We start from the raw sequence: 26057 nt of genomic DNA, 5'->3' as shown, positions 1-26057 counted from the left end.
CACACACACACACACACACACACACACACACACACACACACACACACACACACACACACACACACACACACACACACACACACACACACACACACACACACACACAAATCATTTCATTCCAAATGTAAATATTACCAAGGCTGAAAAGCCTGATCTCAAGAATATGTGGGAGCTGGGTGCTGGTGGCTCATGCCTGTAATCCTAGCTACTCAGGAGGCTGAGATCTGAGGATCAAGGTTCAAAGCCAGCCCGGGCAGGAAAGTCTGTGAGACTCTTTTTTTTTTTTTTTTTAATTTTATTTGAGAACATACTGTACAGAGGGGTTACAATTACATTGGCAGGATAATGCATACATTCTGTGAGACTCTTATCTCCAATAAACCACCAGAAAACTGGAAGTGGTGCTGTGGCTCAAGTGGTAGAGCACTGGCCTTGAGCTGAAGAGCTGAGGGATATCGCCCAAACCCAAGTTCAAGCAAGCTCTACAACCAACAACAACAACAACAACAAATATGTGGCATTGGAACCTGGAGAGAGGGATCTCAGGTCTAGCTTTTCCAGTCTTTTCCTGATAACAAGATCCAGAGAAAGGCTCATGGGCGATGGGGGAATGAGTGGAAACAGGCATGTTACTGAGCTCCCCAGAACACTGGCTGGAGTGAAGTAGGAGTGGCGTGCTTACCTCTATCCAGGGGTGACACCCAGACTTCCTCTGAGCCGCAGTTCCCCACCCCCATGCAGTATGTTAGAAGCATGCTGTGTGTGCCCCACTGAGCCTGCCCTCTTCAGCCATCAAATCAACTCAGAGTCTTGCTCCTCTTTAATTTTCGTCTGGCAGGTACACAGCTCAGCTGAGCAAGAGGCCAAGAGAAGGCTGAGTAGTCACAGCAGGGCTACAGGAGGGATTAGGAACAAAGCCCCATCGTCATCCGGCTGCCTGGTTGACTCCATAGCCTGGGGTCCCATTGGAACTCTTGCTCCCATGGTTTTGTCCAGCTGGGGCACAGGACTGCCAGAGAGAAGAAGCCGTATCTGGCTGTGGACCAGGCTGTCCTCTTAATAGCCCGCAGCCTCTCCATCCTTCCTCAGATCAGATGCTGCGTACACACAGGGTCCCTCCTGAGATATGGCTTGGACCACATTCAGGAAAAAGAGCCGTGGGGTCCGTTTCTGGCCACGGTCTTCGAGCCCCTTCTGTACCTCCTGGAGAGTAGAGAAGGAAGGTTCACATGGAGAGTGGTCAATTTCTTTCCATAAGAGAGATGTCTGGATTGAAAGAAATGGACCTGCAAGGTGGGACTGGACAGTGGGGAGGGGCTGAGGACCCGGAACAGGGCTGGATGGTTTTCAGGGCATGAATTTCTATGACATAATCAATAGCTTGAAAAAAAAATCCAAAAGATAAAAAAAAAAGGAGCAGCAGGGACTATGTGAGGAGGCTGTTAATCAGTTTGACATTGTGATTAATGTCTTTTTTGTTGTTTATTTTATTTATTTTACTAACTTTAAATAGTTGTACAAAGGAGTTTCAATTCAACATAAGAGATTAATGTCTTTTTAAAAAACGGATTAATTTCTACCCTGGGTCCAATTCACTAGGACCTCTGAGAACAAATATGTAGGGTTCTAGAGGCCTTCAATGGAGGATCTAGCTTTAAAGGGCTTCAGACTGAAAGGGTCCTGATTAGGAGTCTGTTGAAGTAAAGCCTTCTAGAAAGCTGAGATTGGGCCTTTGTATCCTATATCCTCCATACACCAGAAACTGTCCCACTTGAGATCTCTAGCCTTGCCTCAAGGATCTCTGTGACCAGGGACCCCTGGGATATTGAGGAGGACAGAGTTCTGGGTTTGAGATATCCAGGTTTATGGACTGTGGCACTGTATAAGGCTTGTGTTCTCTACACACAGATGAGAAGACTCGAGATCTCAGATATTCCAGAATATAGAAGATTCCTTGGGTCATGGAGCCTTGAAAGTTTATGGCTTGCAGACTCATCTAGAAGAATCCAAAGCTACAGACCCCTAGAATCCCATACTAAAGGCACAAGTCATCCCAGAATAAAAGACACTCAGTGCCTAGAGCCCTAGTAGATCAGATCTAAGGCACCCAATCTGTGAACTTAGAAGCAGTTAGAGACTAAGGAAGGTCTTCAGCCCTGAGGTTGCTTGTTTCTAAAATATTAAATACTTTGTCTTAGAGTATGGCCCCCACAAGTCTCAATTTGTAAATGGGCAAAAGTCCTAGTCCTGTGCTTCCTCAGTCCCATGCTTCCAGGTTTCAGTTTGGATGGATGGATCAAGAACTTCGCTTAATCAATACCCCAAATTCGAGAGATGAAGGTAGTTCTCAGGACCAGTGCCTCTGATCCAAAGCCATAAGGTACATATATCAGGTCATCTGAGCTGCCAACAGAGCCAGGTCATTGGAACCCTGTAATCTTAGTTCTAAGTAAAGATACAGATTGCCCAACATCCTTAAACCTGAAGGCTGAAACAAAAGCTAGATTTTTCAGCCCTCAGAGGTTCTGTTCCTTAGAATGTAGTAGCCAAACTGCCTCCCTTGCCTCAGTCCACACATGCTTTGTCAATGAAAGTCCTGACAGACTCAAGATCTCCAATGTAGGGCTGGGAAGGTAGCTCAGTGGTAGAGCGTTTGCCTTGCATGCATGAGATCCTGGGTTCGATTCCTCAGCCCCACATAAGCAGAAATAAAAAAGCCGGAAGTGGTGCTGTGGCTCAAGTGGTAGAGCGCTAGCCTTGAGCTGAGGAGCTGAGGGACAGCGCCCCCCCCCCCAAAAAAAGGATCTCCGATGTAAGGTTTAGGATTTTCTCCATAGAAATCCCCCAGGGTCTGCATATTTTACACTTGACCACTAGGTTCCATTAATCTTAGTTCCCAGACTCATTTTTCAAATTCTCAGAGTAGAAGAGACTGGAGTACCAGTCTTTGAGAATTAATGTTTGCAGAGTAAGGACTGCTGGCCAATGATCAAGGAGAAAGGACTTAAAAGGATGCTCTCTGGATTCTGGATCTTCTAGAAATGAGTTTCTGGGAGCCTAGTGCCCTGGGAGAGCATTCAAGGTCACCAAGAGAGATCTACACAGGGAGGGACACTTCAGAATTCACTCGAGTTTGGGCCAACAGGCTGAGGTCCTTGGTGTTAAGGACCAAATACCAAGCAAGGTTCTCAGGCACTGCAGTTGGGTTTTTTTTGGTTTGTTTGTTTTTCCAGTGAGGGCCTAAACTCTGGGCCATGGCGCTGTCCTTCAGCTCTTTAGCTCAAGCTAGCACTCTACCACTTGAGCCACAGTGCCACTTCTGGCTTTTTCTGCTTATGTGGTACTGAAGAATGGAACTCAGGGCCTCATGCCTGTGAAGCAAGCACTCTACCACTGAGCCACCTTCCCAGCCCCTGCAGTTGCTTCTTGATTTACAGTGTGAGCATGTCCAATAAACTCATCATAAATTGAAAATATCCTAAGTCAAACTGGACATGGTGGCTCATGTTTGTCATCCTAGCTACTTGGGAGGCTGAGATTGGGAGGACTGTGGTTTGAAGCCATCCCAAGTCCTTCTCAACTCATAGTTGGGTACAGTGACCTATTATCCCAAGCTAGACAGGAGGCTGAGACTGAGAGGATCACAGTTCCAGGCCTGCCTGGGCAGAAAAAATCCATGAGACTCCATCTCCAAAGTGGGAAGCTGGGCATAGCGGCATGCACCTGTGACCCAGAAATGATAGAAGCAAGACCCTATCTCAAAAATAACCAGTAAAAGACAGGGTGGCTCCTGTCTGTAATCCTAGTTACTCAGAGGCTGGGACCTGGAGAATTGTGGTTTCAAGCCAGTTTGAGCAGAAATCTGTGATACGAGGCACCAGTGGCTCATGTCTGTAATCCCAGCTAGTCAGGAAACTGAGATCTGAGGATCATGGTTCAAAGCCAATATGAGACTCTTAATTATCTCCAATAAATAACCAAAATTCAGAAGTTAAGCTGTGGTTCAAGCGGTAGAGCACTAGCCTTGAGCAAAAAAGCTTAACACTTGGGCCCTAAGTTCAAACCTCAGGACCTGCACACACACACACAAAAAAAAAGTCTGAGACTACATGTTCAATAACATTAGCCTTAATCAAGATGCATTATTCTTGTAACCTGATTTATGGAATTCAAATCTCTTTGTAAATTCCTTAATAAAAAATAAAATTAAAAATACAAAAGCTAGGCTAGAGGTATGGTTCAAGTGGTAGAGTGCCAGACATTAGCAAGAAAGCTGAAGGAGTGAGAAAACATAAGTATGGTATCAATACACATATGTACAAATAACCAGTGAAAAAAAGAGGACTGGAGGCATAACTCAAGTGGTAGAGTATCAGCCTAATAAAAACAAGGCCATGAATTCCAATCCCAGTACTATAAAAATTAAAATAAAATCCTAAGTCAAAAAGCATCTATGGGCTGGGAAGGTGGCTCTGTGATAGAGTGCTTGCCTTGCATGCATGAGGCCCTGGGTTCAATTTCTCAGCACCACATAAACGGGAAAAGTTGGAAGTGGTGCTGTGACTCAAGTGGTAGAGCGCTAGCCTTGAACTGAAGATCTGAGGACAGTGCTCAGGTCCAGAGTTCAAGTCCCACAACTGACCAAAAAAAAAAAAGGCAACAAAAAATGCATCTAATACACTTAACCTTCCAAACATGAGAGTTTACCTTAGCCTACCTTCATTATGCTGAGAACACCTACTTTAGTCAAAACATCTACTACAAAGCCTTGTTGTTTTTATTTTTTGGCTAGTCCTGGGGTTTGAACTCAGGGTCTGGACACAGTCTCAGCTTCTTTTGCTCAAGGTTAGTACTTTACCACTTGAGAGCCACAGTACCACTTCAGGCTTTTTCTGTTTATGTGGTATTGTAGAATCAAACCCAGGACTTCATGCATGCTAGGCAAGCACTTTACCACTAAGCCACATCCCCAGTCCTATTCTTTTCTTTTATAGTGTTGGAGATGGAACCCATGGTCTTCTGTAGGCGAGGCAAGCACTATATCTCTGAGAAACACCCACAACCTATGTATGACTTTCATACAATTATAAAATTGAAAACTCCTAAAGTCAAATCGCCATGAGCTGAGGACCATCTCTGGATAGATAGCCCCTGAGACTAGTGACTCTTCAGTCTATGGTCTCCAGAGTTCTAAGATAAGAAGTCTTGAGAACCTTAATCCTCAGCTAGTTAGGGGCTGGGAAGGTGGCTCAGTGGTAGAGCGCTTGCCTTGCATGAATGAGGCTCTGGGTTCGATTCCTCAGCACCACATAAGCAAAAAGAAAAAAGCCGGAAGTGGTGCTGTGGCTCAAGTGGTAGAGTGCTAGCCTTGAGCTGAAGAGCTGAGGGACAGCGCCCAGGCCCAGAGTTCAGGCTCCACGACCAGACCCAAAAAAATAATAATAATAATAATAAAATAAAATAAAATCCTCAGCTAGTTAAAGTGACTCTAGGCATAAAACTTGCAATCTCAAAAAACTGCTAGTCTTCCCCCCGCCCCCTCTCCCTCCCCCCGCCCCTCCCCCCTCCCCGGTCTTGGGGCTTCAACTCTGGGCTTGGGCATTATTGCTTAGCTCTTCAGCTCAAGGTGAGTACTCTACCACTTGAGCCACAGCGCCACTTTTGGTTTTCTAGTGGTTCTCTAGTGGTTTATTGGAGATAAGAGTCTCACGGTCTTTCCTGCCCAGGCTGGCTTTGAACCATGATCCTCAGATCTCAGCCTCCTGAGTAGCTAGGATTACAGGCGTGAGTCACCGGTGCCCAGCTAAAAAACTGCTAGTCTTTAATTGGATCCTAGCAAAGAGCATCCACCAGTCTTAAAGTTCCAAGGAAGCTGACTTCCACCTGTGGAGGAGGGAGGACCGGCCAAGAGAATTCAGCCACTAGTTCTACATTATGGATTTTGATGGAGGATCTAAAAAAAGAAAAGAAAAGTAGGATCTAATACTAACAAACTCTGTATACTCAAAAACCAAATCCCAAGCCAGGCTCACGCCTGTAATCCTAGCTACTCAGGAGGCTGAGATCTGAGGATCGCAGTTCTGGCAGGAAAAGTTCAGGAGACTCTTATCTCCAATTAACCACCAGAAACCGGAAGTGGCACTGGGCTCAAGTGGTATATCTCTAGCTTTGAGCTGAAGAGCTTAGGGACAGCACCCAGGCCAGAGTTCACCAGAAAAAAAAAATCCCAAGCTGGGTGCCATGGTTCACATCAGTAATCCTAGCTACGCAGGAGGCTGAAATCTGAGGATCACAGCTCAAAGCCAGCCCAGGCAAGAAAGCCCGTGAGATTCTTGTCTCCAATTAACCACCAGAAAACCAGAAGTGGCACTGTGGCTCAAGTGGTGGAGTTCTTTAGCCTGGGAGAAGCACAAGTAATAATAGCCTGCAGCCTGCCCTGGAGGCCTTGGGAGAGGCCAGTTGCCTTCCATACACTTCTTATGAACCCTCATAGGTACCCTTGCCTGGGATACCCAGAAACTGAGCTCCTCCCAAGAAGTGGAGGCCTATGAGCAGCAAGGACTTGGGTGTGGGGTGATTCAGACACTGGTCTCACCTGGCTGAATTCAGGCTCATATTCCACATGACCCTTGCTGTTGACATGCAGGATAGGGGCTGCAATGGCTTCTGCCAGATCAAAGCCAAGCCACAGCTTGTTCATGATGGCCTGGGACAGAGGGGAGAAGAGGATGCAGGAATGGAGGGGCACCCATAACTCCACACGAACGGTCCCAACCCCACCCAACAAGGCCTCTCAGACAAGGGAGGGCTCTGTGCAAGAACCCTCGGACTTACCTGCACCACCGCAGAGATGATGAGCTCTCCCCCAGCCCCACCAATAATCAGCTTTGATCTCTGGGCTTCGTTGACCAAGATGGAGGGTACCATGGATGATGGTGGCCTCTCACCTGGAACTGAGAGCCCAACGGGCACCACGCACAAACTCTGGGAGCAGCACCAACCCTGTCTGCACTCATTGCTGAGTCAGTGGCTTGTAAAAAGCAGGGAAATCCACCCAGTGGTCAGCATAGCCACCCACCTTCCTCCTCTCCCCCCAGAGAGGGTTGCTTATAGAAGCTGAGCCAGCGACCTTGCTCTTACCAGGTAGTGGGGTGACCTTGAGTCCTGGCTGCTGTCTCCAACATAGATCCAGCAGTTCATTGTTGAGGAGAATGCCAGTCCGTGGTGAGTACACCATTGCTCCAAAGCTGCAGCCAGGGGAGATCGAGCCTGGAGCTTGGAGCTTTGGTTCTCTCGAACCCAGTGCCAACCTCTCAGGATGGTCTGTGTTACAGCTGGCCACCGGCAGGCAGAAGCCTAGCACCAATCAGAGGCCCCCTCTAAGATCCCTTTGTGTCTCCTCCCCACCCCCCAGCAATAGCCTTGTTTTAGCCAGAGATGTCTTGGGTGTGAGATTCCTTTTATCAGACAGGAAAAAAGAGAAGAGAAAAAGCAAGGTGCAGCTTCCCTGGGGCTAGGGGAGGCCAGAAGTGTAGACCAAGCTGGAGACAAAGGGGGTTTAGATCCTAGGAGCAAACAAGAGGGTCCTTTCTTTCTGCCCCTGGGCCCCACTCACGGTGTGTTGATGGTGCTGGTGGCAGCCACAGCGCTACCATCCTCTCCTAGCACAGACACGTGGGAGGTGCCCATCCTCAGGCCCCAGGCTCCAGCCAGGTTGTAATAGCTGAGCTGATGGTCCCCATGGTCATCGATCTGCTGGCGGATGTGCTGGGCCAGAGCTTCCTCCAGCAAATCTTGGGAGGCATTCTGGGGTGGGTGGGCAGGCAGCAGGGTCAGTGAAGTGCCAGGTAGGGTCCTCAGAGCAGAGGGTAGGTTGAACTCAGTTTCCTTGGGCACTCTTTCCAGTCTATCTTAGAGAGACTTCCTTGAGTTCAGGCTATGCCCAGACCTGTCATTCCAGAGTCCCCAGGGCCACTATTAAACAGTTCCTTCCAAAAACCACATAGAAATCTCTCCATCCTTCCTCTGCCATGCCTGACCCTTCCCTACTTCCTTCTGAGCCTTGGGACAGGGAAGAGGATTCCCAAATGACTCCAGGAGCCTCACCTGGACCATTGGGTGGCTGCGAGGGTCCCACAGCCGCCACCTCTGACCTCCTGCAAACTTGAGTGTCTCCACGAGGTGGTGATACATGTTCACTTTCCCTTCAGGCTGGGCCACCGATTCTGCAGAGAAGTTGAACCCTGGGAAGGAAGTGGAGAATAGATGGGGGTCATCCTGTGTGGTGGAACAAATGTTGACTTCCCCTCCACAGAAAGATTTAGTCATGTTCTAACTCCCAGACTCTGTGACTATACTTTAAACAGTACAAGAGTCAGGATTAGCTTCCATAGTAAAATAAGTCAAATTAAGGATTGAGAGAGGTGATTATCCTGGATATGCAGCTGGGCCCTAGGTATGATTCATGTGTATTGTTATAAATCAGACATTGAGGAAATGAGGAGCCAATACAACGGTTCCTTCTTATCTGTAGTTTTATTTTCCCCAGTTTCAGTGACCTAATCCCAGTCTGGAAATATTAAATAAAAATTGAGTAGTGGGATGAAAACTCATGCTGTTCAGCTCCATCTTACCAGGGATATGAATCATCCCTATGTCTAGTGTATCTACACTGTATACGCTGCCTGCCTGCCTGTCAGTCCTTACCTACTGGCCTACCATCCAAATGATTAGATCAGTGTTCATCTCAGTAGGTTACTTATACTAAAGTAAGACCTATTTCAATGAACAATGGCTCCACAGGACAAGAATAGTGCTCTGGAAAGTCTCCAAAGATCTGTGTGTTAAAACCTTGGTCCTCAGCTTAGTGTTCTGAGGAAGCAGTGGAGCCATTAAGAGGTGGAACCTAGTGGGGAGGCTTTGGGTTATTGGGCGCGTGGCCCAGAAGGGGTTTATGGAACACAACTTCTTCTTCTTCCTCTTTTACTTTCTAGCTGCCATAAGATGAGTCGCTTTCTTGACTGCAGGCTTCTGTGATGTGTACCACCTTACCATACCACACCACAGCCCCAAAGCAATGAACCAACCAAGAATGGATTGAAACCCTCTTAAACTGTGAGCCAAAATAAATCTTTTGTCTTCATAAGCAGATTTATCACAAGCATTTGTTACAGTAATGGAAAGCTAATACAAGTAATGAAGCTGGCAATTTGTGGGATTTGGGGGTGGGGTGGGTATGAGTTCAAACTGGGATTTAAACTCAGAGCCTGAGTGTTGTTATCCTTTAGCTTTTTGGCTAAAGGCTAGGGCTCTACCACTTTAGTCACAGCGCCACTACCAGATTTTTGGTGGTTAATTGGAGATAAGAGTCTCATGGACTCCCCTGTCTGGACTAGCATCAAGCTGTGATCCTCAGATCTCAACCTTCTGAGTAGCTAGGATTTATACGTACGAGCCACTGACACTCAGCTTGATGATGACAATTTGAATAAATCAAAGAGAAGCCGTAAAGTGCTTCCTTTTAAGCGAAAGCGTACTTGATTATTATTGGTAATTCTTATTATGCTTATTTCATAAATTAAAATTCATCATAGGTGTGTGTGAGTGTGAGTGTGTATGTGTATGTGTAAGAACATAATATATATATATATATATATATATATATATATATATATCCATCCAATTAGGGTCTTGGAATGTGTCCCCTGCAGATAAACACTATTGTAAGGCTGCAGAGGCAGAAATTAGATTGATCAGCCAAAGAAGCTGGAAGAGACAAAGAACAGGTATTTCCCTGGAACCCCTAGAGGGAATGTGGCCCCATGAACAATGTGATGTGCAATTTCCAGTACTGTACAGTAATACAGAGTTGTTGTATGGTCATGATAATTTATAGTATCCACCAGACACTAATGCAGCCAGCCTAAGGCAGCCCCAGACCTAGGAAGCCCCCTTCAGGCTATGATATCCTGGGTTTTCGCCCCAGGCCTAAGTGCAGACCTCATATAGGAAGCTCATTCATCTGAAGAGTCTGCCTGTTCCTGTGCCCTGCCTTTGTACCTACTAGGGAGGAGGATGTCAGTTCTTCCAACAAAACCTCAACTACCAGTCCTCTACAGCAGCTCTAGAACATACCATCCTGACTGGTATCTATAGTACTTTTTCTTTTCCTTTCTTTTCTTTTTTTTCTTTTTTTTTCTTTTTTTTGCCAGTCCTGAGGCTTGAACTCAGGGCCTGGCACTGTTCCTGAGCTTCTTTTTGCTCAAGGGTAGTACTCTGACATTTGAGCCACAGTGCCACTTCTGGCTTTCTCTGAGAATGTGATACTGAGCAGAAAAAACAGTGGCACCTGCTATGGTTGGGATGTGTTTTGGGTATCTCCTAGTGTTCCATTGTGATTGAAGGCTTAGTCCTCTAATTGCTGCATTGGGAAATGGTCTTTAAGAAGTAGGGGCTGGTGGGAGGTACTTAGGTTGCTGGAGGCTAGAAGGTGGCTTATGTGAGGTACCTTAGTAGTTCTCAAAAGAGGGTTATTTCCAGATGCTGATGGCTCACGTCTGTAATCCTAGCTACTCAGGAGGCTGCAATCTGAGGATCACAGTTTGAAGCCAGCCTGGGCAGGAAAGTCTGTGAGACTCTTCTCTCTAATTAAAAAAACAAAAACAAAAACAAAAACTACTCAGAAAAAGCCAGAAGTGATGTTGTGGCTCAAGTGGAAGAGTGCTAATCTTGAGCAAAAGAAACTCAGAGCCAGTACCCTGGCCCTGAGTTCGAACCCCAGGACCAGTTTTGTTTTTTTTTTTTAAGTTGTTATGAAAAGAGCAGGTTGAACCCTACCCAGCTCTCACAGCTACTTGGCTTGAGATATGACCACTTACTCAGACACAAGTTTTCATCATTGTGGTCTACCATCACCACTTATCATGTGTCCCTTATCAGAACAGAGCCAATGAGCCAAAGCAAATGCAATGCCCTTGAATCTCCAAAACGCATGAAATAGAACTCCTTTCCTTGAAGCAGAGGTATGGCTCAAGTGGCAGAGCACCAGCCTTGAATGAAAAAGCCCAAGGTCCTAACCTCAAGCCCCAGTACCACACACACACACACACACACACACAGACACACAGACACACACACACACACACACACACACACGCAAACAAACAAAAACTCTTTTTCTTTTTTAAGTTTTTTTTGGGGGAGGGTCCGGTCATGGGGCTTGAACTCTGGGCCTGGGGGCTATCCCTCAGCTCTTCAGCTCAAGGCTAGCGCTCTACCACTTGAGCCACAGCACTACTTCCGGCTTTTTTCTTTTTGCTTATGTGGTACTGAGGAATCGAACCCAGGGCCTCATGCATGCAAGGCAAGCGCTCTACCACTGAGCCACCTTCCCAGCCCCCCTTCCTTTTCTTTATAAGTAGCCACATCAGGGTTTTGGTTTTTTTTTAATAATGATGAAAACTGATTAAATCACTCTGCCTGGCTATGGTTGGGCTGGGAGGTCAGGTTCCCAGGAAAGGAGCTCTAAGATTTTACCCCTGAGCACATTGAGGATAAAGCTGAGAATGGCGCCCCCTCCAGGTGGTGGTGGTGAGTACAGGGTATAGTTTCCCAGGGACATCTCCAGGGCATCTACCACTTCAGGCTGGAATGCAGCTAGGTCCTGGAGCGTCAGTTGGCTTCCTGAGTTGAACAGGAGAGAGATCCAGGTACAGATGTCAAAAGTAAGGCAAAAGAAGGATTAACATTGGCCCCAGGACACTGGAGGGGGGTGGTCCTCTTGGCCCTTAGCCATTGTAGACCTGGTGAAGTGATGGGTCTGTGAGCAGTGGAATGGGGCGGGTAGATCCGAAGAAGATGTGAAGAAGGGGAGAGGAAGAAGAATGTGTACAAACTCAGTTTCCTAGGCCTGCATAATGATGTGGAACTGCCTTCTGCTGGCCTTGAGAGGGCCTTGCCCTTTGAAGTCCTAGACCACAGAAGCCCCTGAAGCCAACAGGGACTTGGCTGGACACTGGCCTCTCCCTGGCCTCTGCCCTGGGAGCAGCAGGCACTCTATCAGGGCTTGGGGAAGACCTCACATTCAACTCCCAGCACCCAGAATTTGTGTTCAGGACAGATATTAGAATGTCAGGGTAGCCAACCTTCCTTGGCAATGTCCTCTATCAGCATCTGGCCCAGTCTCCCTGTGTAGAAGGCCTCTGCACCCTCCGTGGCCACAGTCTCCAGTGTGGTGGCCAGAGCAGGCCATGGGAATGGGTCCTGAGGCCTCAGGATTTCTGTCCCATTGAAGAAGAGCTGCCTGGGGGAACAGGGAAGCAATCTCAGAGTAAGAAAGGGTCCACAGGGCAGCCCTTCTGCCAGTGATCTAGTGGGATCTTTGGGACTTTTCTTGGGGAACAGCCCTGGCTTAGGAGCCTGAGGCACTTAAGATGAAAAACAATGGGAAAGATTCTCTTAAGAACAGGGCACAAGGCACCATTACTTAGCAATAAACTCTTCATGGCCTGATCTATCTGAAGCTAGGTTTCAATCTGAGACAGAAAAGCCCTGACCAGGCCTTATGGTCCCTGACACCTCCAGTTCAAGGCAGAACTGAGGCAGAGCTGAGACCTGGCTGGGCTCAGATAGAAGATGGTCTTGAACCCGGGACCACCACTGCTTACCTCAGGGTAGATGCATACAAAGAAGGCCTCAGAAAGGTGCTGTTCAGGAACTTGCTGAGGATAGAGGGCATACGGTAGCCCCCTCGGAGCAGTGTGATGGTGGGCTCGAACAGTTGTGCCCAGGGCAGGCGGCCATAGCGGCGGTGGGCCTCAGCATAGCCACGGAGCTCCCCAGGAACCCCGATCCACTGAACTCCTGTATAGAATACCCCTGCCCTCAGCTCTGTGGCTTCCAAGCTGGTCAAGAGCTTCCTACTTTTCTCTCTGCCCGTCTCCTGTCCTCCTCAGCATGTCAGCCAGAGAAAGCTTTTGGAACCCAGGTACAGACCTTCTGTAGCTCCACAGGACAAGGTACTGGACTGGGGCTTGAACTCAGAGGCTGGGCACTGTCACTTAGCTTTGTTGTTGAAGGCTAGCACTCTACCACTTGAGCCACAGCTCTACTTCTTGCTTTGGTGGTTCATTGGAGATAAGAATCTCATGGATGCCAGGCGCTGGTGGCTCACGCCTGTAATCCTAGCTATTCAGGAGGCTGAGATCTGAGGATCGCGGTTCAAAGCCAGCCTGGGCAGGAGAGACCGTGAGACTCCTATCTCCAATAAACCACCAGAAAACTGGAAGTGGCGCTGTAGCTCAAGTGGTAGAGTGCTAGCCTTGAGCTGAAGAGCTGAGGGACAGCGCCCAGGCCCAGAGTTCAAGCCCCACGACCGACAAAAAAAAAAAAAAAAGAATCTCATGGATTTTCCTGCCTGGGGTGGCTTTGAACCACAATCCTCAGATCTCAGCCTACCAAGTAGCGAAGACTATAGGCATGAACCTCCAGTGTCTGACAGAGAAGACACTTCTACACATAGTCCATATTAAAAAGTCTGCAGCTAAGCTCTGTCTCAAAAACCTATTTCCACTGAACACCCAGAACATTCCTCAGCCTGGCCCTCTCCTGGGAATACCCCTCCTTATTCAGACAGATCCCTCACGCACACCCCGAGAAACACTCTCCTGACTCCAGGTCTCCAACTTCCATCCCCCATGACAAGGTATCATAGCCTGTCCAGAAGGCATACGGCCCTGTTAGCCATCCACAATGGCTTAGCAGGGTGGGTAGAAGACCCTCTGAGAGCGCACCTGTGCCCAATGGCAGGGCCTTTCCACACTGGTCCAGCAGGTCCCGGTTGTGCTTGGCAGGTACTGTCTCTCTGGCGTTGATGACCTCTACCTTTCCTGGAGTGAGGGTAGAGCAAGAGGGTGGTCATGGTTCTGTCAGACAGTCTTAGACTGTCCTAGATCTCAGCTTTTCTCGGTGTGCTCACACTTGCAGGGCTTTCAACCTGAGGTGAAAGAGGCAGACAAGGAGGCCTCCGTGTCGCAGGAAGGGGCATAGGAAGGGTTACTCAGTGGTTTGGGACAAGCTGGCCCTCCCCATGGAGGAGAACATGGGCCCACCTGTTGTTGCATTGTAGACTGTGAAGATGACCCCTCCGCCCAGGCCCATGCTCTGGGGGTTGACAACACCGGTGCAGACCAGGGCTGCGATTGCAGCATCCACAGGTGAGCCTCGCTGCTGGAGGATGGCTCTAGGAGACAAGGCACAAACAAGGTCGGTGGTTTGCCTGCCCTCCCACAGCCTCTGCATCTGGGCTCACGTAGATAGCATTCACTGGGAAGTCATGACAGGTGAATGGGTGGCCTGTTTGCTGCCGGAAAACCCCAGTTTAAGTCAGAAAACAGACTGGGCAGCCTCTTCTTCAAGTCCAGCTGTTTAGTGGGTTTACTATAATGTCATTTACATCACTCTTCTCAGTTTGTAAAGAGCTTCTGCGAACATGGTTTCTAAGAGCTCCTGACAGCAAAGGCTCATTTGTTTTTTGTTTTTTGGGTTTTTTTGGGGGGGTGTCCGGTCGTGGGGCCTGAACTCTGGGCCTGGGCGCTGTCCCTCAGCTCTTCAGCTCAAGGCTAGCGCTCTACCACTTGAGCCACAGCACCACTTCCAGCTTTTTTTCTTTTTGCTTATGTGGTGCTGAGGAATCCAACCCAGAGCCTCAGGCATGCAAGGCAAGCGCTCTACCACTGAGCCACTTTCCCAGCCCCAGCAAAGGCTCATTTGTAACTGGTAGAACCTGGCCTGGATCACCCCCTTACTGTTTCTTCTGGGACTCCACTCCCCATCTTTACTGGTTTCAAACCCTTTAAAAGGCAGTCACTCATGACTCCTGGAAACTGACCTGCCTCCAGGCCCTAGGACTGGGCTTCTAGCCCCTTTAGGAAGGGCAGGTCCTTCAGATCCAAAGCTTTGGTCAGCTAGCCTGGGGTGCAGCAATCCTGTCCTTAGGACAACAACCCTGCATAGCTCACCTGGGGCTGCCTCTTCCCTAATACTCAGAAACCTCCCTATACCCCTCCCAAAAGCCAGTATTTAAGGCCTTGTTATCAATGAGGAAATAAGATTTGAAGGAGTGGCCCTGAGTACCTTGTTCTCCTCTCATAGAACCCTTGACCCCAGCAACTCCCTCAGCTCAGTTCCTACAGCTTGATCAGTCCATCCCAAATGCCAGCCCTCCCCAGATTCTGACTTCTGTATTCCTATCATGTGCCACATAAAGACACGGAATCTTAAAATGGGAAAGGGGGACAGTAAGCCAGCTGTAGGAACAAAACTCTATATGATCAGGCATAATTACAAATTTAAAAATAAAACACCATCAACAAACCCAGTAAGGAAACCAAGACCAGAAGATTGAAGTATGGGAGGTGGCTAAGGTAGAAAAGTCCAAAAGATTCTATCTTCAATTCAAAACACTAAGCTAGAGGCATGGCTGAAGTGGCAGAGCACCAGCCATGAGTGAGGAAACTGAGGGATAGTGACAGACCTGAGTTCAAGCCCTGGTCTGGGGAGTAGTGGGGAAGGGGAAGAAAGACAGATTGCCTTCAAAGAAGCAAAATTAGACCCAGAGCTTACTCCTTAGTAGATCTGAAAAAGACCAGAGATGAGGACATGATGTTTTTACAGTAAGGGAAATGCTGGGCTACTCAGGAGGCTGAGATCTGAGGATCACAGTTCAAAGCCAGCCCGGGCAGGAAAGTCTGTGAAACTCTTATCTCCAATAAGCACTCAGAAAACCAGAAGTGGCACTGTAGCTCAAGTAGTAGAGTGTTCGCCTTGAGCTGAAGAGCTGAGGGACAGCACTCAGGCCCAGGGTTCAAGCCCCATGACCGATCCAAAAAAAAAACCAACAAAAAAACTCAGTACTTCAGAGAGGGGGAGTGGGCATCTCAGAAGCTGAGCTAACCAACAGGTCAGCCTGGGCTACATATAGATCTTATATCAAGGAGAAGAGAAGGAGGAAGAAGATGAAGAGGAAGAAGAAGAAAAGAGGAGGAGGAGAAAGGAAGGGAGGGAGGGAGGAAGGAAGGAAGAAAGGAAGGAAAAACAAGTAGGAAAGAAGGAATTTTTTTAAAAAAGAAACATCAAGGAGAAAATTACAAACACACATAATTTCCCTTAAAATAGTGATTAGAAATGGAGTAAATTACATATAAATATGAATAAGAATCTTCCTCCCACCTCTCGCTGGTAGGGGGGTAGTGTACTTGTTGGGCACTTTCTCTTAGCTTTTTTTTTTTTTTGTCGTGGAGCTTCAACTCTGGGCTTGGGCGCTGTCCTTGTGCTCTTCAGCTGAAGGCCAGCGCTCTACCATTTGAGCCACAGCACCACTTCCAGTTTTCTAGAGGGGAGGGGGGGTTATTGGCGATAAGAGTCTCACGAATTTTCCTGCCCAGGCTGGCTTTGAATCATGATCCTCAGATCTCAGCCTCCTGAGTAGCTAGGATTACAGGTGTGAGCCACCAGCGCCCGGCTTCTTAGCTTTTTTGCTCAAGGCTGTTGCTCTACCCCTTGAGTCACAGCTCTATTTTTGTATTATTTTCCGGCTAATGGATTTTCTTGCTCAGGCTGGCTTTAAACTTCAATCTTCATATCTCAGCCTCCTAAGTAGCTATAATTACAGGCATGAGCCTGTGGTGCTGGCAACAGTGAGACTTTTAAGTATATCTTATTAACGTCTAACTGGGAGCGGCACTTTTACGTATGCCTTTTTAAAAAATGATTATTATTATTTTATTGTGAACATACTGTACAGAGGGGTTACAATTACTGGGCAAGATAATGCGTACATTTCTTACCAAGCATTGCAGCCTCCTCCTTTGTTTACCCTTCACATCCCTTCCCAGCCTCCCGTTCTCCCCCCCCCCCCACGCCCCCGGCCCTCCACCAATCCTTACCCCCCTCCCCCAACCAAAGTTGTAAAGTTCGTTTTCGACATGACAACTTGTACTTCTCATTGTTGCAACGGGTCCACCTGTATCCTTAAACGACTTGTTTTTCCCCTTCTCCTCCACAAATTATACCGACATCAAATATAGTGAAAGCAGGGTTATACTGTGGGGGAGGGTTTTTTTTTTTTTTTTTTTTTGCCAGTCTGGGGGCCTGAACTCTGGGCCTGGGCACTGTCCCTTAGCTCTTTAGCTCAAGGCGAGCACTCTACCACTTGAGCTACAGTGCCACTTTGGCTTCTTCTGCTTATGTGTTACTGAGGAATCGAACCTAGGGCCTCATGCATGCAAGGCAAGCACTCTACCACTGAGCCACCTTCCCAGCCAAATATACCTTTTTTATTGTTTTGTTTGTTTTTTTGGGAGGGTCCAGTCATGGGGCCTGAACTCTGGGCCTGGGTGCTGTCCCTCAGCTCTTCAGCTCAAGGCTAGTGCTCTACCACTTGAGCCACAACACCACTTCCGGCTTTTTTCTTTTTGCTTATGTGGTTCTGAGGAATCGAACCCAGGGCCTCAGGCATGCAAGGCAAGCGCTCTACCACTGAGCCACCTTCCCAGCCCCTATACCTTTTTTATTAAAAAATAAAATAAAATAAAAGCAAGTTGGAGGCTGAGATCTGAGGATCATGGTTTGAAGCCAATCCAGGCTGGAGAGTCCATTTAATTGTCAAAAAATCCATAAGTGGCTGGGAAGGTAGCTTAGTGGTAGAGTGCTTGCCTAGTATGCATGAAGCCCTGGGTTCAATTCCTTAGTACCACATAAACCGAAAAAGCTGGACGTGAGCTATGGCTCAAGTGTATAGTGCTAACCTTGAGCAAAAGAAGCTCGGGGACAGCACCCAGGCCCTGAATTCAAGCCTGAGGACTGGCCAAAAAAAAGAAAAAAAAAAAAAGCCAGAAGTGGAGCTGTAGCTCAAGTAGTAGAGTATTAGCCTTGAACACAAAATCTCAGACCCTGAGTTTCAGCCCCTGTACCAGCACAATAACAAGCAAACAAATAATGAGAAAATAAGATCCTAAAATGAAAACATACTGAAAAAAAACAAGCTAATAGTATATTAAGCTAAAAACATCAACCTGGACTGGGAAGATGGCTCAGTGGTAGAGCGCTTGCCTTGCATGCCTCTGAGGCCCTGGGTTCAATTCCTCAGCACCACATAAACAAAAAGAAAAAAGCCGGAAGGGGCGCTGTGGCTCAAGTGGTAGAGCGCTAGCCTTGAGCTGAAGAGCTGAGGGACAGCGCCCAGGCCAGAGTTTAGGCCTCATGACTGGACCCCCAAAAAAAATAAAAAAAAAAAAATAAAAACACCAACCTACCAGAAAAATCATTTAATTAATTGTACATATTTCGTGGGATCTATGCTAAAGACAAAAATAAAATAAAACTCTCTTGTAAAACAGGATATCTCAAACTTCACCTAGTAGATTTATTGTTAGTAATAAGGAAGTGGAACTGTAATAATATTGTTATTGAAGCAATTCCAAAACCCTTTTATGAGTATTTTTGGATAGGACAGGAAAGTAAATACACTGACATTTGGGGGGGACTTTGTCACATGGGAAAAGAATTTATAAATACAGGCTAGAGAAAGATGGGAAACCAGCCCTGTTGGGGCGGGGAGTGGGAGGTAGGAACTGTCAGTATGAAGCATGGTGTTTCCTAAAGATTTGCTTGTTCTGCCTCTCTGCATAGAAACAACCAAGCAGCAAAGGCATCCTACGTGGCAACAAGCAGGCCTAGGTTCCAGATTGTAGATGCTAAAATATCATTATTTCCTGGGTGTCCATGTTGCATGAGTATAATTATAACTACTCAGGAGGTTGAGGTCTGAGGATCTCAGTTCAAAGTCAGTCTAAGCAGGAAAGTCTCTAAAACTTTATCTCCAATGAACCCATAAAAAGACATAAAATGGAGGTGTGGCTCAAGTGGTAAGGTGTCAGCCTTGAGCAGGAAACGCTAAGCAAGAATGTGAAGTCTGAGTTCAAGCCCCCAGTATACTCTACTCTTCTCTCTCTCTCTCTCTCTCTCTCTCTCTCTCTTTCTCTCTCTCTCTCTCTCTCTTTCTCTCTCTCTCTGTCTGTCTCTGTCTCTGTCTCTGTGTCTCTGTCTCTGTCTCTGTCTCTGTCTCTCTGTCTCTCTGTCTCTGTCTGTCTCTCTGTCTCTCTCTGTCTCTCTCTGTCTCTGTCTCTGTCTCCCTCTCTCTCTTTCTCTCTCTCTTTCTCTTGCTGGATGGAACCCAGGATCTCTTGGCAAGTGTTCTATCACTGAGCCATAACCTCCCCCTCATGTATTTGATATAAGACGAACACGGGTATGATGTGCTGTAGACAGAGAAAGATATGTACCACACAGCACTCATGGTTGGATTCACCCTCTGCCTGGTTCCAGGCAGGCATCTCAACTCCCTGAGCCTGAGGAACTGTGAAATGTGGGTATTTCTGGTCAGCAGGAGAATTTACAGATCTCTAATGTAGTTGTCAAAAAGTCAGGAGACTTCCATCACCATCACTGTGGCCACATACCTACTCAGACATGTGTGTTCACAGGCACATATTTTCACACATGTAAATAGTGCTGTCCCAGAGAACAGGAAATACAGTCATTTCCTAGTGAGCTGACCCACAGCATAAAAAGCCACAAGGGTCCCAGCCCCACAGGAAGGGGAAGGACTGAGATGAAAAGTTATGGCCCTGGCAGCAGGGAACTAGGGACTACACCCTAACCCCCCTCCCCCCACCCCCCCAGTCCCTTATCCAGACCCAGTCACAGAATAGATCATTAGAGTGCTGGCTGTTGAGGGAGCATTTCCGTCAAGTGCAGCGTGCCCCATGCCTTGCTGGGCTTGGTATGCCCTCAGCCATCCTACAAAGAAAGTGCCCACTTGAGCCCCACTTCACAGATGAGGAGACTGAGGTGGCAATTTGTCCACTGTCCCTGCTCTCCCCTGTGGACCACAGGCACTCCAGATGAATATAGAGGAGCAGACAAATCCCAGCCTCTGGGTATTCAGTTGCACCCACCCCCCACTCCTGCCACCACACACACACTTACATACGATCATACCCTCACCCGTGCCAGCCCAGACTACAATCCTTAAAGGTTTTCTCATTAGAGGCCTCGTGGAAGACCATCACTCCTGAGTCTTACTCACTTGCTTGTGTAAAAGCTTTGGCCTTCATGGGCCAAGTTCAGGGACAGGGCAAAGATTGAAGTTCCTGAGAAGAGGGATAGAAGGCTCTAGGATCTCTGATTCCACCCATAGCTCTGGCAACTTTCTACCCCTGCAAGAGCAACAGCAGCCACAGCAGAAGAATCATATACCAGTGGTAGCCGAGCCCACCCACTGTGATCCTTCCTTTCTTTCCTTCCTTCCTTCCTTCCTTCCTTCCTTCCTTCCTTCCTTCCTTCCTTTCTTTCTTTCTTTCTTTCTTTCTTTCTTTCTTTCTTTCTTTCTTTCTTTCTTTCTTTCTTTTCTTTCTTCCTTTTGTTCTTTCTTTCATTCTTTCTTTTCTTTTCTTTCTTTCTTTCTTTTTTTTTGTCAGTTGTGGGGCTTGAACTCTGGGCCTGGGTGCTGTCCCTCAGCTCTTCAGCTCAAGGTGAGCACTCTACCACTTGAGCCACAGGGTCACTTCTGGTTTTCTGAGTGGTTTTCTGAAGCCTGAACAAAATATAGCAACTTTAGGTTTGGATTCCATTTTGTCCAGGAAATGTGTCAGCAATTCCCCTTGATCCCCTTAAGCCCAAATTCCAGGAACAAGCCTCTTTACGGTGAGTTCCACTAACTACAGCTAATCAGCATATAACAGGAAAAACCAAAAGTTCCAGATGTTCCTGCAAGTTAAAGACCACTCGGTCGCAGCTCAGACTATCTGCTTTAACCAATCATTTTGAAGAGCATCAACTCCATGAACCAGCCAATCCCCAGTACCTGGTCTGTTCCCACCACTGGTTATGCTAATCATCTTTAGAATTATTTTATTTTCCCGCGGTGTGATATGATTTGTTAGGTGTTTCAATGGCACATAGAAGTCCCTAAAAACCCTATAAAAACCCTGCTGAACAATAGATTGGGACTCACAATTTCTGACCTACTGTGTCAGGGAAGGTTTGTGAGTCCGGCTTGAGCTGTAATAAACGACTCTTGTGCATTTACATCAGCGACGGCTCCCTGGTGGTCTTTGGGGGTGGTCTTCAGCCTGGTACCTCAGTTTATTGGAAATAAGAGTCTCACGGACTTTCCTGCCCAGACTGACTTTGAACTGTGATCCTCAGAGCTCAGCCTCCCAAGTAGCTAGAATTACAGGAATGATCAACACCTATGCCTGGCTCACTGCGATCTTTTCTTTCTTTCTTTCTTTCTTTCTTTCTTTCTTTCTTTCTTTCTTTCTTCCTTCCTTCCTTCCTTCCTTTCTTTCTTTTCTTTCTTTCTTTCTTTCTTTCTTTCTTTCTTTCTTTCTTTCTTTCTTTCTTTCTTATGTCGGTGGTGGGCTTGAACTCTGGGCTTGGGCATTATCCCTCAGCTCTTCAGCTCAAGGCCAGCCTCTACCACTTGAGTCACAGCGCCACTTCAGGTTTTCTAGTGGTTTATTGGAAATAAGAGTCTCATGGACTTTCCTGCCCAGGCTGGCTTTGAACCTTGATCCTCAGATCTCAACCTCCTGAGTAGCTAGGATTATAGGCATGAGCCACCTGCGCCTGGCTTCATTTTTTTTTTTTTTTTGGGTCCGGTCTTGGGGCCTGAACTCTGGGCCTGGGCGCTGTCCTTCAGCTCTTCAGCTCAAGGCTAGCGCTCTACCACTTGAGCCACAGCGCCACTTCCGGCTTTTTTCTTTTTGCTTATGTGGTGCTGAGGAATCAAACCCAGGGCCTCATGCATGCAAGGCAAGCGCTCTACCACTGAGCCACCTTCCCAGCCCCTGGCTTCATTTTTTTAATAATTTTTTTATTGTGAAAATGCTGTACAGAGGGGTTACAATCACATGAGCAAGGTAATGATTACTTTTTTTTTTTTTTTTTTGTCGGTCGTGGGGCTTGAACTCTGGGCTTGGGTGCTGTCCCTGTGCTCTTCAGCTCAAGGCCAGCGCTCTACGCTTGAGCCACAGCACCACTTCCATGAGTACATTTCTTATCAAGCATTGTTGCTTCCTCCTTTGCTTTTCCCCTACCATCCCTTCCCGCCCATCTCCACAACTAATGGAGAAGCAAGCCCATCCACTAGAAGAGCAAGAATCTCTGAGAAGCCACAGCAGATGAAGCTCACAATATGGAAAAGATCCCCCTAGCCTTGAAACTCCAGAAGTCCTCTTAGAAGTTGAACCTTCATTGGGTGCCAGTGGCATTTTTTTGTTCTTGTTGGCCGTGGATCTTGAACTTTAGGCCTGGGAGATTTTCAGCTCTTCAGGTCAAGGATAATGCTCTACCACTTGAGCCACATCTGCTTATGTGGTGCTGAGGAATTGAACCCAGGGCCTCATGCATGCAAGGCAAGAACTCTACCACTGAGCCACCTTCCCAGCCTATGCCAGTGGCTTTCTAGTTACTCAGAAAGCAGAGACCTGAGGATCAAGGCTAAAGCCAGCCCAAGTAGAAAAGTCTGTAAGACATTCATCTCCAATTAGCCTCCAAGAAGCCAGAAGCAGAGGTGTGGCTCGAGTGGTAGAGCACCAGCCTTGAGTACAATACAAAAAAAGACGAATGAGCAGAAGCGCGCGTCAGTCCCGTGGATCTGTGTCTTGCTTCAACAGTGTTTGGACAGAACAGACCCGGGGACTCCTCCTTTCCACCACCAGCTACCTCTCCACTCACCACCTCTGACCCTGATCTTCTCGCCTGTTGCTTGCTTCCAAGACCAACCAACACCGTGTTTTTCTGTGGTTAGCTCTGTGTCCACGACCAGCCATGACCTCCCAGATTCGTCAGAATTACTCCACCAAGGTTGGAGGCTGCCATCAACCACCTGGTCAACTTACATCTGCAGGCCTCCTACATCTACCTCTCTCTGGGCTACTATTTTGATCATGACCATGTGGCTCTGGAGGGCGTGGGCGCCCAGCGCCTCCTGAAGATACAGAACCAGGATGTGCAGAAACCTTCTCAGGATGAGTGGGGCAAAACCGTGGAAGCCACGGAAGCCGCCCTGGCCCTGGAGAAGAACCTGAACCAAGCCATTTTGGATCTTCATACCTTGGGTTCTGCTCACACAGACCCCCATCTCTTCCTAGAGAACCATTTCCTGGATGAAGAGGTGAAGCTCATCAAGAAGATGGGCGACCACTGAACCAACCTTCGCAGGCTGGGGGCGGCCCCTCAGGCCCAGTGGGGCGAGTATCTTTTCGAACGCCTCATGCCTCAAACACGACTAGAAAACTCGAGAGTCCAGCAGCCTTTGAGGGGCCATCTCTGCCTCACCAGACATCAGGGTTTCTGCCCAAGCTTCTGGCTTAGCCATTGGGAAACTTCTTAGCTAACCATCATGGAGCCCTTCCCAAGCCTTGGACCAAATGAAAAGAACGCTCATCCAGGGACTCAGGCTGCAGCAGACCACCCTGGGAGGAAAATGTGGTGGTGAGAGATGGGGACAGCAGGAAGGAAGGAACATGGACTTGTTGGAGGCAACAGGGTCAAGGCCCCTATGGGAAAGATGTTGGCCAGTAGCCAGGCACCTTCCTGAGGCCCCTCAGTCTAGCCAGGGTCACCTGATCTAGGAGACTCCAAGTGGCTGTTGGAGCTTCCTCCTACTTGTGGCTTCTTAAAACAGGAACAGGAAGCAGAAAGTTGTTTGACAAAACATTGAAGAGAAACCACACCCTTTCATATCACTTACGAACAGTGCAAGAATTCCAACAGTGTGGGAGTAGATCAAAGCAGAGACTACTCCCCACCCTCAAACTGGCCTCATGCACAAAGCAGACCCCCAGACAGGCTCAAGGAAACCCATCAAGTACCCAATCTGCTCAGAGATTTAGTGGCAGCAGACCCATTCCTAGAGTCCCATTCCTATCATCCTTGAAGGTTGAAATCTGAGGATCATGGTTCAAAACCAACCCAGTAAGGAAAGCTCATGAGACTCATCTCTCCAATTAACCACCAAAAAAAGCTGGGAATGAAGCTGTGGCTCAAGTGGTAGGTGCCAGCCTTGAGCAAGAAAGCTACAAAAGCTAAGGGATAGTGGCTAGGCCCTGAGTACAAGCCCCAGTACTGGTGTGTGTGTGTGTGTGTGTGTGTGTGTGTGTGTGTGTGTGTGTGTGTGTGTGTGTGTGTGTGTGTGTGTGTGTGTGTGTTGGCACACACACATATACACACACATTTTGAGATGAAGCAGCTGCCTGCCCATCCCTGAGTAGCCATTCACAGCCACTTCCATCCTAAAAGTAGGCACAAGAACAAGTTAAAAGAGACAGATCTCAGAAGACCAGCTCAGCAACAAGTGGAAGAAGGAAGGGTGGAATGATGGGAAAGGGAAGGAAGGAAGGAAGGAATGAAAAGGTGGACAAATGAATAAACAGTAAAAGAACGCATGTCTTGAAACCAGGAAGAAGGGGGCCGAAGTCCTCTCTGCCCAGCTTTGCCTGAGCAGAATGGACCAGGGTCTGCCACACTCTTCTGTTACAGAACCCACCCTTGGGTTTACAAACCACCTCGAGTCTTCACCGTAGCCTGTAAAGCTGATATTCTGGGAAGTAGACCAAGTTGGTTAGCAGAATGTTTCTGGGGACCCAGTGAGAATTGGGGGTCCAGAAGGAGCTTTCTGCCGTGTTTCACTCTAGTGAGAGATTTTTTGTTTTGTTTTGTTTTTTGTGGGTCGTGGGGCTTGAACTCTGGGCCTGGGTGCTGTCCCTCAGCTCTTCAGCTCAAGGCGAGCGCTCTACCACTTGAGCCACAGCACCAATTCCTAGTGAGAGATTTTTCACAGGCTAGGTTTCCTGGAAGAAGGTGAGGAAATGGCAGCTATGGCCTGCCAAACAGCAGTCACAGGTCCAGGCCCTGTGACATGGGGGAAAGTCCATGAAGGAAGTGGCATTAGCAGGGGGATTGAAGGGAAATGGAACCTGGGCAGTACTGTGTGCACCCCGCAGGCCAGCACCCATACACAGATCCCCTGAACCCCCTTGCCTATACCCCTGGGAAAAGCCTCCAGCCTTGGCCAACTGGCCTTGCTGACAGGTCCATTACAGGTCATCAGAGTTAGGCTGGCCAGAACAAGGATATAGCTACAGAGCACTTTTAGAGTTTCTATGTCCAACCTTGGTTGTACAAGTGGATCTCTTGAGCCCTCAATCTAGGAATGGACTCAAAACACTGCCAGTGCAACATTGCCATTGCCCCCATGGGGTTTCCCTATCTGCTCTGTGGACTTACCTGCCACCCATCCTGTGCAAGGTCCTGGGGCTGCCTCCTTGCTGATGATGCTAGAGCTCAAATCCACACGGCCCTTCTTCCATGAGCCAGCATATACCCTCCTGTGCCTTTCCCCACACACTCGCCACAGGCACACAGTCTCCAAGAGAAGCCAGCTGCCAAAGGCCACCAGTTCCCCCCCAACTCTTACCGTCCAATGTCCGAGCAGACTTTGGAGTCAGCAGCTACAGCGGCATGGGCAAAGGCTTGGGGGCCACAGGAAGGAGGATGGTGAGCGAGAACCACAGCCAGCACAACAATGGCCAGCCCCAGCCCTAGCCCCAGCAAGACCAGGCTGATGATGGCCCTGTGGCACTGAGCCATGGCTGCTGGCCTGGGAGAAGAGGGGAGGCAGGTAGGCAGGTAGGCCAGAGGTTGGACAGACAGACAGGCAGATAAATGGACAAGAAGCTGCACAGGTAGACTCACTGATGAGTGAACAGATGGAAAAAATCGATGGAGGCAGAAACAGATAGATTGACGTCTAAGCCAGACAGCTGGACAGAGAGGAAGGTTCAATGGACATTAGTGCAGAGATGGGCTTAAAAGAAAGGAGGTCAGACAGATGGATTGACAGACAAACAGCAGGCAGACAAGCAGATGGATTTACAGACAGACAGATGGATATCAGCAGCCCCTGCCCTCCTCAAGTGCAGTGCTGCAAA

General features: G+C 48.0%; 1 protein-coding gene across 1 annotated transcript; it reads right to left on the bottom strand.

Moving 5' to 3' along the window:
- Nucleotides 1-279: 279 nt before the first annotated feature.
- Nucleotides 280-26057, bottom strand: Ggt5 (gamma-glutamyltransferase 5). The gene is made up of 12 exons (XM_069994439.1): nt 25544-26057; nt 14109-14239; nt 13791-13886; nt 12666-12861; nt 12144-12301; nt 11536-11682; nt 8107-8243; nt 7616-7806; nt 7141-7247; nt 6835-6953; nt 6596-6706; nt 280-1203 (listed from the first exon to the last, which is right to left on the bottom strand). The coding sequence occupies exons 1-12, from the start codon at nt 25714-25716 to the stop codon at nt 1057-1059; spliced, it is 1713 nt and encodes a 570-aa protein (XP_069850540.1). The 5' UTR covers nt 25717-26057; the 3' UTR covers nt 280-1056.

The sequence above is a fragment of the Dipodomys merriami genome, unplaced genomic scaffold, assembly GCF_024711535.1.
Source record: "Dipodomys merriami isolate MVZ:Mamm:240054 unplaced genomic scaffold, mDipMer1.0.p SCAF_45, whole genome shotgun sequence".
Classification (NCBI taxonomy): Eukaryota; Metazoa; Chordata; class Mammalia; order Rodentia; family Heteromyidae; genus Dipodomys; species Dipodomys merriami.
This window is presented reverse-complemented; position numbering and strand designations above follow the sequence as displayed.